Consider the following 14,724-nt stretch of genomic DNA (forward strand, 5'->3'; position numbering starts at 1 on the left):
ATGTGTCTCATTTCTGGTTTTGAATCTTGCTGTGCACAGTGTTTGCCATTTTTGAACATAGTAACTGTGCTCCAAAGTAATTAGCTGAAATTAAATGAAATGAAAATCGCTTATTGTCATGAGTAGACTTCAATGAAGTTACTGTGAAAAGCCCCTAGTCGTCACATTCCGGCGCCTGTCCGGGGAGGCTGGTATGGGAATCGAACCGTGCTGCTGGCCTGCTTGGTCTGCTTTAAAAGCCAGCGATTTAGCCCAGTGCCTTAGAATATTCCAAGGGTATAGATAAATATACATTTTTTAAGGTAGATGCTTGCACAGAAGTGACTGAAAGCACAGAAGACAGATGGACCTAACTTTTCTGATAAAGGTAACACAAGTCAAGATTTTAATTTTGTAGATATTGCAGTACATCAAATTCACTTAAAATTGCACATTACAACTGAGTAACATTTTCATTGAGCTGCTTGGCATATCATAAAGATAACCACTCATGTCACTAAAAACACCACAGAGAAATTAAGTTTTATTTAATTTATTAATCTGGATATCTAGGAAAATTTTCTTTAAAATTAAAAGATGCAATGAAGTATAACTATTTCATTCATGAGATTCTTGACATATAATAAACTCTAATTTATAAACCATGTGCATCTCACCTAGCAAAATATAATTCCAATGCACCTACTGGTGGCATTATCAGCACAGATTAGTAAGGTAAATTTACATGGAATGTTGAGCGTGATTTAATACCAGGTTTTGTACAGGCATTAATAACCAACACCTTTTAAAATACGCTTATGAACCACATCATCAACATGGCAAAATACCATTTTTCCACATAATTTTTCATATAATATTTCACCAGATTTCCTTTTATCATACAAGATGCACATGAATTCCATTCCTCTGGTTCTGATGGCATGCGAAGACAGAACCACCAACACATCCTGTTTGGATACATCACATTTTCTTCATCAGCAACCTACACCATATATTTTTTCACTTAAAACAAATACCAACTACAATTTACTAAAATACACTCATAGTTCAGTATTTAAAAAATAAAATCCCTGTCACCTCATACGTTGACAATCAGTAGTAAAACCAGAATGTGTCTACATTTATTCCCCAAGTCGTGAAACTATTTTAGCACTGCTCACTTCAGGTAGACGAAAGCTTGCAATTAGCAAAAGTAACATGGTTCACTATTGGACATTAAAAGTGCAAAAAAAAAGTGGCAATGTTTTACTTCAAAGCACCTTCCGTTCTAGGAATGACCATCAATATTACCAGGCTTCCAAACAACGTCCAGTTACATTTTTATTACTATTTCCTTTTGTGGTTTTTATGAATGTAGCCAATTGACTGGAATCCAGAAAGGATCTTTCTCCAGATTATCCAAGGTAGTTTTCAACTCTTTGTAGGCAACTGAAAGGTCACCATTCACCAGAATTTTGTCAAAGAGATGTGACCACTGGGCTTCAAGAAGCTCTCCGGATTTGATCATTTCTTGAAGATCTTCTTCCTGCAAAGAAATAGCAGAAATTGAATACTCAACTAAAGATTATTCACTGAAATGCGTAGTCGGGACTTCGGCCGGTTTGGGGGTGGGGGGAGAATGGCAGTGCGGGCCTCCAGCAATGGCCACAGGTAGGGGATGCATGGCGCGGTGTTCTCGGAGAATACGCCGCTTTTTGGGGCCCGGAGAATCGGGGAACTGGCGCCCGGTCCAGATTCTGGGCGAGGAAATGGATTCTACGCCCCCCCCCCCCCCCCCCCCCCACTGGACGCGATTTCGCCGACCGGCCGAAGTCCTGATGGTGTGGACCTCTCAGTCAGTGGCCGCCATAGTCGGGGAAAGGCTGATTGGAGGGCAGGGGGCGCCTCAAAGGGGTATTTCTGGGCGGGCTGTCCAGGTCGGGCACATGGATAATTGAGGGCACTATTTGGGAGGTCCAGCTCTGCGGTCGGAGTCCGCCATGGAGCACGGCATGATTCCGTGGGTTCAGTTACCACAATTCTTCAGGTAGAGAATTCCAGATCCCACTAACACAATGAGAAAACAAAATTCTCCTCGTCTCTCCTCTAGATCTTTCCTTCAATGGGAGTTTGCATTTCTTTTTGTTGAAGGAGTTGCATAATCTTCAATTATTTTCACTCCATGGTCCCTAATTATTGACCCATTGGCCAGAGGATTTTTAAAAAAAAATCAAAATCTATCAAGTTGCAAATCTCTATTAGACCACCTCTTAACCTCAGTTCTGAGGGGAACAGTTCTAACTTTCCAACCTCTTCTCTTCATTGAAGTTCCTCATACCGTGTAAGATCCTGGGAAATTTCCTCTGTATTTAAAAAAAAAGTCTTTGCAGCTCTCCTGTCTGTGGTTTTCAGAAATGTCCACAATACACCAACTGAGATCTAACCAGTGAATAAAGTTCTAGTGTGAATTCTTTGCCTTCATATTGTTAAAGTCTCTGCAGAAACCTGCAACTCTTTCAACAAAAAAAATGTGAACTCCCATTGATTTTCAGAAACTAAAGGCACAAGATTTCACAAATTACAATTAATGATTTTTACTACATATGAATCATGTAAAGCAAACACTATTAAATAAACACCTTCTTAGATAATTCCTTATACTTTACATCGAAAAACATAACGAAAGGCATCCACATATACTTTTGACTAAAACTCTCAACTGAACATTCCCTTTTCCCCTATGACTTCCCCAGAAAGTCTTTGGCTACTTATCGGGTACTTGAGACAAACTCCAAACTTTTTAGCAGCACCCTTGAGGTCTCTGACTTTTCATCTCAAGCCGGAGCTTCACACATAATTCCTGCACAGTAACTTAAACAGAAAATCAAAAACAGCCCTGGTTTCTAATAGCTCTATTCTCCTCATTCTCCTGTTCCACAGCTCTTGGAAAATTATTTTCCTCTGCCTTCTGATCTCAGGGCTTACACACAACCTCAAAACCATCTGCCCAAATTCCACTACAACTTTCTCCCTGTCTGCTTCCAGACTAATTGTTTTCCACTATGAGGCCCCTGTAGACGTCTTCCTCTAGCTCCAAGCTAGGTAAATCTTCCAGCCTCTTTTTCCCTGTCTCCAAACTGAGTGTGAGTTCTTGCCCACATTCCGTGTGGTGAACAATGAAATTTGCAATTGCTCTGCTTAAGGTACAGGCCTAATTAACTTGTATCGCTTTTGCTCTCTCGATTCTTAGTGAGCTGCAAACTACACAAGACCAAAACTGTCTCTATCTTTGATAATCGTGAGTTTGTAGGAAAGCTTACAACTTAATTCTAAAAATGGCTTCGCCTATTCCCTTCTCTATATCCATGGGAAACACTTTAGCTCAGTCTTCAAATAGAAATGGGAATAGCTATCTTGGCTTTGCATCTTAGAAACAAAAGAAGAGCTTCAGCACAACTATTTATAATCTTGAAGCCAGTAACACCGTTATGAGTGAAGTTTAAAATTGTTTGATTGTGGATATAACAACAGTGCGATTATCTGCATACGTAAATATCAGTCTTTCAGTACACCATTTGAGTCTTCCCTTTAATCCTTACTAGTTACCACCCAACTTTTACAGTCAGGTAGACTTCAACCATGATTATAAAACCCCTCTTATTTATCCCATATTTAAAGATACAGTCCCAAACTATAATCCTCTTACAAATCAAAGATATAAACATAATAATCATATAACTCAAGCAATCCATATGCTTTTATTCAAGTCGTTTCACCACTTTATCAAGTAACCATGCGACCTTTAAGGCTTTGTGCATTAGGTTGCTCTGCCCAACTACATTCTTCAAAACTGTCTTATTTATAGCATACTATAGTATGCTTTAGATATATTATTTAGATATATTATTTAGATAACCATAGATATATATATGGTTCCATAATAGCCCTTCCAAATTGTATAACTTCTCACTTATCTCCCACCCCACCGTCGAATTGCATACGACATTCTTCTTCCCATTTCATCATCCTGCAGCTGTCATTCTGAAGTCTACAACTATCCCCATAACTATCTACTATTTTTCCAATTTTCATATCATCTGCAAACTTCTCCCTCTGCCTGAGTCTTGGTCATTGTAAAAAATTGAAAATAATGGACCCAAAATTGATCTTTGAGGAACATCACAGAAAACCACCTCCCAGTCAGAGAAACATCGAGCCATTGCTTTCTGTCACTTAGCCAATTTCATATCCATGCCACCACTTTCACTTAATTTCACTGGCGTCCATCTTCTTAATAAGCTTCCCATGTGGCGTTTTGACAAATACTTTCCCAATGTCCACAAATGCTTTCTACTGAATTGCCTTGATCACTTGTTATGTCAAAGAATTTCATCTAGTTAATCAGACACAATTCACCTTCAACAAATCCAGCCTGCCTCCCCTCGATTAGCCCATGCCTTTCCGAATGAAAGTTTATTTTCTCTTGAAAATGATTTTCAATAAAGTCCCACCACCATGTTAAATTGACTGATCTGAAGTTTCCTTCTTTATCCCTTGGTGGCATCACATTAGCAAAACCCCACTGCTCTGGCACTACTCCTATATCCAATGCAGATTGAAAGATTGCGATAAATGCCTCTACTTTTTCCATCTTTGCTTCTTTGAACCTAGCATGTTGATCCATATGGACCAGGTGACTTACCAACTTTCAGTAATGATGATAGCTTTTGTACATTTTTGCTATTATTATCCTGCCCTTAACTGCACTCTCCTTCTGTTTTAGTGTAACCTCCACATCATCCACTTCCTATGTGAAGAAAGATGCAAAGTATTCATATATTACTTTTGCCATGTCCTCTATCACATCAAGGTTGTCTTTTGGATTCTTAATTGGCCCAATCTTTTCCCTTGCAAATGGGTTTCCACATTCTATGTTTATAAAATGTCTTAAGAGTTCAATTTAATGCTGCCTGCTAAACTTTTCTTGTAACATCTCTTTGCCTCCAGTATTAACTTTTCCAATTCCCCTCAGCAATATCTATAATCTTTCTGCTTATTAATCAAATATTGTTTCTGATGTGTGATGAATCTATTTTCCTGTATTATTTTAACTTCTAATTTCTTGGTCATCAAGGTCGGATTTGCTTTGGATGTTCTGTTTTCCTCTTCAAAGGAATATTTAGATAGTACTAGATTTCACATTTAAATACATCTATTACTAATTGAGATAGAAACATTTTGTTGTGTAATGTTATGTGAAGTGCTAGGATTAAAACACCAAGAATATATATATTAGGTATAACTAAATTATTTCCACAGTCGTGGATACTTAATTAATGGGCAACAATTGAACAAGGATCAGAGATAAACCATACACAGGATTCAAACAGTTAATAAAACTCAGCAGGAAATCCAGTTAGTCGAAACAAATTTAGAAAATCCCAGAACCCATATCCATCTGTGAATCCAAAATCCTGCAGTTCACCCAATTTTGTCACGATCTCGGTCGAGACCAGTAACGTTTTTCCAAAGAAAGAAATTCGAAATCCCAGCTATTTACTGAAAGATTGAAGCCATAAAGATTACACAGTTGAAATAAAACAAACTGAGCTGCAATGTACAAGCGTTAAACAAAGCAAACATAATCTCGGCTAACCAGCTATACTCTACAACCAGAATAAACAAATTAAACACACAAGAAAATTGCTTCAATTATAAACTACAAATTATGCATTAAATGAAAGATAACTAATATAGATTGTACGAATTGGCTCAGCAGTCCACTAAGCATATCTGCCAACAATCACAGTCACAAAGTCCTTCAAAACTTCGGGCTGGATTCTCCGTTCTGGAGACTGAGTGATCCCACCAGTGGAAACTGTGACTGGTCTCTGCTAGCGCTAGAAGCGGCACCCATAAATGATTCCCTCCATTTTCCATGCATATTTATGGGATCCATGCAAGCTCATGGGATTTTGTCGGGGGCGCGGGCAAATCCTGCGCCCCCCCTTCACTGACAAGTGGAAGATCCTCCCCACTCCACCACCACCACAGGAATTATGGATTACCCCCTCCCCCCACAATCAGACTCGACCATCAGAGATGCCGCCCATTAGATCCCCACAGGAACCCCCCCCCCCCCCCCCCCCCCCCTATTCAGAGGCCCCTGCCTGAAAGCTGAAGAGCAGTCAAGGCAGTAGGTGAAAAATCACTGCATTCTCACTTACCCTTTCCTAACATTTGATGCCCGAGACAAAAGTGTTTAAAGCAGAATCTGTTGCAAGTGTCAGAGGCTTCCTTCAAGCCAAGTGAACTTCAAAGGGCTTAAAATCCCTTGACAGAGTTTGAAATGTAAATCTTCCTTTCAATATCACACAGCAATATATTTCATTAGCCAGTGATTGACAGTTTTATTACTCCAGACGCAGGTACTTGGTGGATTGTTGGTCTATCTTTCACTTCAAGTTTGAATGCATCTCGATTAACGTGCTTTGATGCTAACCACAATATTTATAAACACTCTTGCTATGATTGACAACTCCTCACCTCATCAAAGCAGCACAGCTTTCCGCTGTGAAAAAGTGGAATAAACAGCTATGGGGGCTGTCCCTTCACTTTCTATGAAGCACCTGAGAACAAAGAGGAAGACTCATTAAATAAAGTCTGGAGTCCCCTATCTCAGAAGTGCGGGACCAGTCTGAGGGATTGGCGTGGGTCCTGACATGTCATGAAATAGCATGTTGGGGGCACTCCGAGCGGCAGTGGAGACCAATCCCAAGTATCCACTGGTGGGAGTACTTAGACTCTGGAACCGAGAATTCTGGCCTCTCTCTCTCCATCCTCACACGCTCCCCCTCTCCATCCTCACACCCTCCCCCCCTCCATCCTCACACCCTCCCCCTCTCCATCCTCAAACCCTCCCCCTCTCCAACCTCACACACTCCCACTCTCCATTCTCACACGCTCCCTCGCTCCATCTCACACTCTCCCTCGCTCCATCTCACGCTCTCCCTCGCTCCATCTCACGCCCTCCCTCGCTCCATCTCACGCCCTCCCTCGCTCCATCTCACGCCCTCCCTCGCTCCATCTCTCGCCCTCCCTCGCTCCATCTCTCGCCCTCCCTCGCTCCATCCCACGCCCTCTCTGGCTCCATCCCACACCATCCCTCGCTCCATCTCACACCCTCCCTCGCTCCATCTCACACCCTCCCTCGCTCCAACTCACACCCTCCCTCGCTCCATCTCACACCCTCCCTCGTTCCATCTCACACCCTCCCTCGTTCCATCTCACACCCTCCCTCGTTCCACCTCACACCCTCCCTCGCTCCACCTCACACCATCTCTCGTTCCACCTCACCCTCCCTCGCTCCACCTCACACCCTCCCTCGCTTCACCTCACACCCCCCCTCGCTCCACCTCACACCCTCCCTCGCTCCACCTCACACCCTCCCTCGCTCCACCTCACACCATCTCTCGTTCCATCTCACAACCTCCCTCGCTCCACCTCACACCCTCCCTCGCTCCACCTCACACCCTCCCTCGCTCCACCTCACACCCTCCCTCGCTCCACCTCACACCCTCCCTTGCTCCACCTCACACCCTCCCTTGTTCCATCTCACACCCTCCCTCGTTCCACCTCACACCCTCCCTCGCTCCACCTCACACCATCTCTCGTTCCACCTCACCCTCCCTCGCTCCACCTCACACCCTCCCTCGCTTCACCTCACACCCCCCCCTCGCTCCACCTCACACCCTCCCTCGCTCCACCTCACACCCTCCCTCGCTCCACCTCACACCCTCCCTCGCTCCACCTCACACCCTCCCTCGCTCCACCTCACACCCTCCCTCGCTCCACCTCACACCCTCCCTCGCTCCACCTCACACCCTCCCTCGCTCCACCTCACACCCTCCCTCGCTCCACCTCACACCCTCCCTCGCTCCATCTCACACCCTCCCTCGCTCCATCTCACACCCTCCCTCGCTCCATCTCACACCCTCCCTCGCTCCACCTCACACCCTCCCTCGCTCCATCTCACACCCTCCCTCGCTCCACCTCACACCCTCCCTCGCTCCACCTCACACCCTCCCTCGTTCCATCTCACATCCTCCCTCGTTCCATCTCACACCCTCCCTCGCTCCACCTCACACCGTCCCTCGCTCCACCTCACACCCTCCCTCGTTCCATCTCACACCCTCCCTCGCTCCATCTCACACCCTCCCTCGTTCCATCTCACACCCTCCCTCGCTCCATCTCACACTGGGGAAGCTGGAAATATAAATAACAATAGAAAAATCTGGAGGAACTCAGCAGGTCAAACAGCATCAGAACTGAGGAGAGATAGAAATGCAAGAGCTTATAAGCCAATGGAAGCAGGCGAGGGAGGTGGAGGATGAGGTCTGAAATAGGGCAGAGGGCAGGAGAGCTTAAATAACAAATGATTTCCTAATTCAACAGCCAAAGAGAGTACTAATGGTTTTAAAGAAAGAAAGGTTGTGTCCATATGAGGTATGGATTGCTACTAGAATCCAAGATATGAACATACTAAATAGGGCAGCACGGTAGCATAGTGGTTAGCACAATTGCTTCACAGCTCCAGGGTCCCAGGTTCGATTCCGGCTTGGGTCACTGTCTGTGTGGAGTCTGCACATCCTCTCCGTGTGTGCGTGGGTTTCCTCCGGGTGCTCCGGTTTCCTCCCACAGTCCAAAGATGTGCAGGTTAGGTGGATTGGCCATGATAAATTGCCCTTAGTGTCCAAAATTGCCCTTAGTGTTGCGTGGGGTTACTGGGTTATGGGATAGGGTGGAGGTGTTGACTTTGGGTAGGGTGCTCTTTCCAAGAGCCGGTGCAGACTCGATGGGCCGAATGGCCTCCTTCTGCACTGCCGGCCTCTGTAAGGCTCCACCATGGCCGGCGCGGAGAAGAAACCCCCTGCACATGCGCAGGAAACACGCCGGCGGTTCTGCACATGCGCCAGTCCCTCCGCCGCCGGCCTAGCCCCCGGAAGTGCAGAGGATTCCACAACTTCCGGGTGGCCCGATGTCGGAGTAGTTCGCGTCGCTCTTGGAGCCGGCTTCAGGCCATCGGGCCTGGCAGGGGCTCAGAGAATCCCCCCCTAAAGGCTCTCCGGGTGGATGAGAACCCTACCCTTTAATTCCCTTGTCTAACAAGAATCTATCTACCTGTGCCTTAAAAATATTCAGTGACCCTGTTTCCACCAGCTTCGGAGGCAGAGAGTTCCAAAGTCGCATGACCCTCAGAGAAACAAAATTCTCATCTTTGAACTAAAAGGGCGACCCCCAAATTTCAGACAGTGTTCGCTAAGAGAGGGAGGTGGTGGCTTTGTGGTATTGTCACTGGACTAGTAATCCAGGAACCCAGAGTCATGCTCCGGTGTCCCGGGTTCGAATCCCACCATGGCAGATGGTGAAATTTGAATTCAATAAAAATCTGGAATGAACGTATAATGACAAGCATGAAACCATTGCTGATTGTTGTAAAAACCCACCTGGTTCATTAATGTCCCTCAGGGAAGGAAATCTGCTGTCCTTACCAGGTGTGGCCTGCATGTGATTCCAGACCCACACTGCAATGCGGTTGACTCACTGCCCCCCTCTGAGATGGCCCAGCAAGCCACTCAATTCAAGGGCAATTAGGGATGAGCGACAAATGCGACGCTTCAATCGCAAGAACGAATTTGAAAATACAGTAGTCCCCCGTTATAACACGGGTGTTGGGGTCCAAGACAGCCACCCGCGTTGCATCCGAGCCGCGGATATCCACGATGGGGGTTTTAAATTTATTTAAAAATTTATTTAAAAATCTGGCCAGGGTCTATGACGAATCTTTACTTTAATTACCCCATATTGTTCTCCTTTGGCGTTCTCGATTACATGTCTTAGTAAGGCGGTTGCCGGGTGACTGCAAATGTTACTGCTGTTCATGAGACACTCTGAGCGCTCGTGACACTGGGTAGGTTCAATGTTCTTGCCTCACGCACCTGCCCTTGACTGTTTACCATCTAATTATCACATCCGAAATTCCCTCACTCCATCCTCATTTGAGGATCCCTCTATTAGATGTTTTAGTAGCTTTTGTGTCTGTCTGTTGCTCTCTGCTTTCTACCGGGCTGTTGGGTACTACCCCTACTTTCTTCTTTTATTTTGGCAGTCAGTCCGCTGGGACTGGGTGCTGCCACACACTGACAGTCCAGCGCTACCCGCCATTACTGATTTCTGCAAGGAAAGTGCGTGTAATTCTTCAGTTAACGGGAATGCTCTTCCCTTGTAACGTTAACATTCATCGGGCTCTGAGATCCTGACTAAGAAGTCCAACTCGATCCGGAGAGGGAAGCTGACAGTTGGGGTCCATAAGCCCCCCCGCCGTATATCGTGAACCGCGGTATTGCGGAGCGCGGTATAACGGGGGACTACTGTATTCTGAACTCACCCAGAAAAGGAAACATTGGGTGGAATTCTCCCATCTGGGTTTATATCCCATGGTAGGGGTGGTGGACTGCTAGTGCTCCCTGCAATGGAGGGCAGCGGGAAACCACGCCATATCTTCCGACTCCAACATCATTAATTATGCATCTGGAGGGGATTTTGGCAGGGTTCGCTGACGTGCTGAGGGTGAAGGTGGTTCCGAGACCAGAATTGGCAATTTCTGGAGTGTCGGAAGGCCCGGTCCAGGGGATGAGAGAGGCCGACGTTTTGGCCTTTATCTCTCTGGTTGCCCGGAGGTGAATCCTGCTGGGATAGAGGAACTCGGAGCTGCAGAAACCAGGGTGTGGGTGAGGACCTTGCAGAATTCCTTTGGCTGGAAAAAAAAAATCAAGTTCGCCTTGAGAGGGCCTGTGGAGGGCTTTCCCCGGAGATGGAATCCATTTATCAACTACTTTCAGGATAGTTAAGTCAGCGGTGGTGGTGGGGAGGGGGGGGGGGGGGGAGACTTTGGGGAGGCAGAGAGGACGGTGCAAGGGTGTTGGTTATTTATTTGTTATGAGATTTCCTGTTTGTTCTCTTTTTGTTTCGGTTGTGTCTGGTGCCTTAATAAAAACATTTTTAAAAAAAATTATGCATCTGGAGATTTTGTGCGGGCTCCGTGGTGGGGAGAAGCTTTTTGATGTGCATTCCGCCCTCTTGTCCGGATGCCATATTTAAAAGACACGCAAAGATCCTCAACTTCAGACCAAAATCAGAGAGATATCTGCAAAGTCATCCACCAGCCTGAAGTTCAGTGATGCCTCCCTAATTGTCCTTCTGGACCACATCGAGGCGTGCAGGAATGTGCTATGTGTATTACGGGAGGAGGAAGCCAAGCAGTGAAACTAATGCTGATGCCAATACATTTTGGAAGTAGCTGATGTTATCACTCGCACTCTCCTTTCTCACTTTCAGGTGCCTCCAAGAAGGGACCAAGGCCTGAGGCGGGGATGGATTTCCTTTCAAGCCCAGCACAGGGCAGCCCAGAAAGGAATGGAAGAGGAGAGCTCCACACCTTTTGATGCACTATCAATTACGATGAGACATGAGTAGATTGTAATCGAGGCTTTATTACACAGAGATGTGTGGCCTCCTACAGCAGCTGACAAAATGGCTGCTGTACGAGCGCACAAACATTTATAGTCCGCCTACTGGGCGGAGCCAGCAGGCAGGGATCTACCCCCGTACCTGCAATGCAGGGGCCTTACCATAAAACCCATATATACAGTGTAATACATCAGTAGTGACTACCACATACACCCCTTTAAAAATGAGTCCAGCGGGGGTGGTGGAAAATTATATACATACAGATTGCTTTAAAAATGTACATGTTAGACAGTTCGGTACCTTGATCTGTCGTCGAGAGCGCTGCAGTGCTGGTGGCGACTCGGGCGCCGGCTTGGACTTCGGTGACACCGGGAGCGTGTCGAAATCCTCTTCATCCCCGGGTGGGAGCAAGGGGAGGATGTCCTGGAGAGGGGGCTGCGGTGGGGTGCGCCGGGGGAAGGGAGAGTGGCGCCGGGGCAGAGGGGGAGTGTGTGGGGAACTAGCTGGTAAAAGGTCTCTGAGGGAGACTGTGTCTTGGCGGCCGTCGGGGTACGCTACGTAAGCGTATTGCGGGTTGGCGTGCAGTAGCTGTACCCTTTCAACCAACGGGTCCGCCTTGTGGAGACGCAGTGTTTACGGAGGAGAACGGGTCCTGGAGCGGCCAGCCACGTTGGGAACAAAACACCGGAGGTGGGCTTCCTGGGGAAGGCAAAGAGACGTTCATGGGGGGTTTCGTTAGTCGCGGTGCACAGGAGTGACCGAATGGAGTGAAGTGTGTCTGGGAGGGCCTCCTGCCAGCGGGAGGCCAGGAGATGTCTGGACCGTAGGGCCAGCTGGATTGCACTCAAGACCATCCCATTCTCCCGCTCCACCTGCCCATTGCCCCTGGGGTTGTAGCTGGTCGTCCTGCTCGAGGCAATGCCCCTATTGAGCAAGAACTGGCGCAGCTCATCGCTCATAAATGAGGATCCCCGGTCGCTGTGGACGTAGGTGGGGAAACTGAACAGAGCGAAGATGGTGTTGAGGGCTTTGATGACGGTGCAGACGTCATATTGGGGCATGGGACGGAAAAGGGGAATCGGGAATATTCGTCGACCACACTGAGGAAGTACGTGTTTCGGCGGTGGTGAGGAGGGGCCCTTTGAAGTCCAAGCTGAGGCGTTAAAGGGGCCGGAGGCCTTCACCATGTGCGCGCGGTCTGGCCGGTAGAAGTGCGGTTTACACTCCGTGCAGACCTGGCAGTCTCTGGTGATAGCCCTGACTTCCGCGATGGAGTAGGGCAGATTGCGGGCCTTAATGAAGTGGTAAAAACGGGTGACTCCTGGGTGACAGAGATTGTCGTGCAGGGTCCGGAGTCGGTCCACTTGTGCGCTGGCACATGTACCTCGGGATAGGGCATCGGGGGGTTAGTAGAGCTTACCGGAGCGATACAAAATCTCGTAATTGTAGGTGGAGAGCTCGATCCTCCACCTCAAGATTTTATCATTTTTGATCTTGCCCCGCTGTATGGTGTTGAACATGAAGGCAACCGACCGTTGGTCAGTGAGGAGAGTGAATCTCCTGCCGGCCAGGTAATGCCTCCAATGTCGCACAGCTTCAACGATCGCTTGAGCCTCCTTTTCGACGGAGGAGTGCCGAATTTCGGACGCATGGAGGTTGCAGGAAAAGAATGCTACGGCCTGCCTGCCTGGTTGAGGGTGGCGGCCAGAGTGACGTCTGATGCATCGCTCTCGACCTGAAAGGGGAGGGTCTCATCGGCCGTGTGCATCGCGACCTTGGCGATGTCGGCCTTAATATGGTCGAAGGCCTCGTGAGCCTCGGCCATCAGCGGGAAAACGGTAGATTGAATGAGTGGGTGGACCCACTGGGCGTAATACGAAAAGAACCCCAGGCATCATTTGAGGGCTTTGGGGCAGTGGGGGAGGGGGAGTTCAATGAGAGGCCGCATGCGATCGGGGTCGGACCCTAGAACTCCGTTCTGAACCACATAGTCGAGGATGGCTAATCGGTTCGTGCTGAACACACACTTCTCCATGTTGTAAGTAAGGTTGAGGAGAGTGGCGGTGTCGAGAAATTTGGAAAGGTTAGCGTCATGGTCCTGCTGGTCATGGCCGCAGATGATGACATTGTCCAGGTACGGGAAAGTGGCCCACAGTCCGTACTGGTCAACCATTCGGTCCATCTCCCGTTGGAAGACCGAGACCCCGTTGGTGACGCCGAAGGAAACCCTAAGGAAATGGTAAAGGCGGCCGTCTACATCAAGCGCAGTGTATGGGCAGTCCGCCTTACGGATGGGGAGCTGGTGGTAGGCAGATTTCAGATCCACTGTCGAGAAGCCCCGGTATTGTGCAATTTGATTGACCATATCAGATATGCGTGGAAGGCGGTATGCGTCGAGCTGCGTGTACCGATTGATGGTCTGACTGTAGTCAATAACCATCCTGTTTTTCTCCCCGGTTTTCACCACTTCCACTTGGGCTCTCTAGGGGCTGTTGCTGCCCCCGATAATACCTTCCCGCAGCAGTCGCTGGACTTCAGACCTGATGAAGGTCCTGTCCTGGGCGCTGTACTGTCTGTTCTTGGTGACGACGGGTTTGCAATCTAGGGTTAGGTTTGCAAAAAGGGAAGGCAGGTCGACCTTAATCCGGAGGCCAGGGAGATTCTCTGGTTAGCGGGATGCACCGCGAGGGAGCAGCCTTACCTTATCGGGGTGGATGAAGCTCTCAGTGCTCCCGGAATCCAGAAAGCAGGATATCTCGTGCCCGTCGACCTTCACCTTTGTCGAAGCGGTCGCGAGGTTGTGCGGTCGAGACTGGTCAATCATGACCGAGGCGAGACGCGGCTGGTCGTCAGCGGTTGCAAGCGATGAGCGGCCTGATGAGGTGCGCGACGGGCAGGGGTCCTGAGGCAGGTAAGATGGCGGTGCCCTCAGGCCGCACGTGTCCTGGGGCAGGTATGATGGCGGCACCCATTGGTTCTGAGGCAGGCAAGATGGCGGTGCCCACGGGCCGCACGTTGTCTGAGGAGGGGAAGATGGTGGCGCCCACTGGCCACACATGGGAGGTGCTGGGACAATAGCGGCGATTGAGCAGGCCTGGCACACTGTAGCGAAATGTCCCTTCTTGCCACAGGCCTTGCAGAGCGGCTCTGCGTTGGGCAGCGCTGCTGGGGGTGTTTTGTCTGTCCGCAGAACTAGCATTTGGGTCTCCCGGGGCT

General features: G+C 48.2%; 1 protein-coding gene across 20 annotated transcripts in view; it reads right to left on the reverse strand.

Moving 5' to 3' along the window:
• Nucleotides 1–354: 354 nt before the first annotated feature.
• mpp7a (membrane protein, palmitoylated 7a (MAGUK p55 subfamily member 7)) overlaps nt 355–14,724 on the reverse strand; it is a 779,450-nt gene continuing 765,080 nt past the window's right edge. For 19 of the 20 annotated variants that reach the window (XM_038798233.1, XM_038798231.1, XM_038798230.1 and 16 more), the window contains one exon: nt 355–1,525. In XM_038798233.1, coding sequence (XP_038654161.1) covers nt 1,346–1,525 — 180 coding nt within the window. In that variant the 3' untranslated portion in view covers nt 355–1,345. Of the gene's footprint in view, nt 1,526–6,525; nt 6,609–14,724 lie in introns of all 20 variants that reach the window. The other variant, XR_005460776.1, reaches the window with a different exon arrangement.

This window comes from Scyliorhinus canicula, chromosome 5 (genome assembly GCF_902713615.1).
Source record: "Scyliorhinus canicula chromosome 5, sScyCan1.1, whole genome shotgun sequence".
In the NCBI taxonomy this organism is placed as follows: domain Eukaryota; kingdom Metazoa; phylum Chordata; class Chondrichthyes; order Carcharhiniformes; family Scyliorhinidae; genus Scyliorhinus; species Scyliorhinus canicula.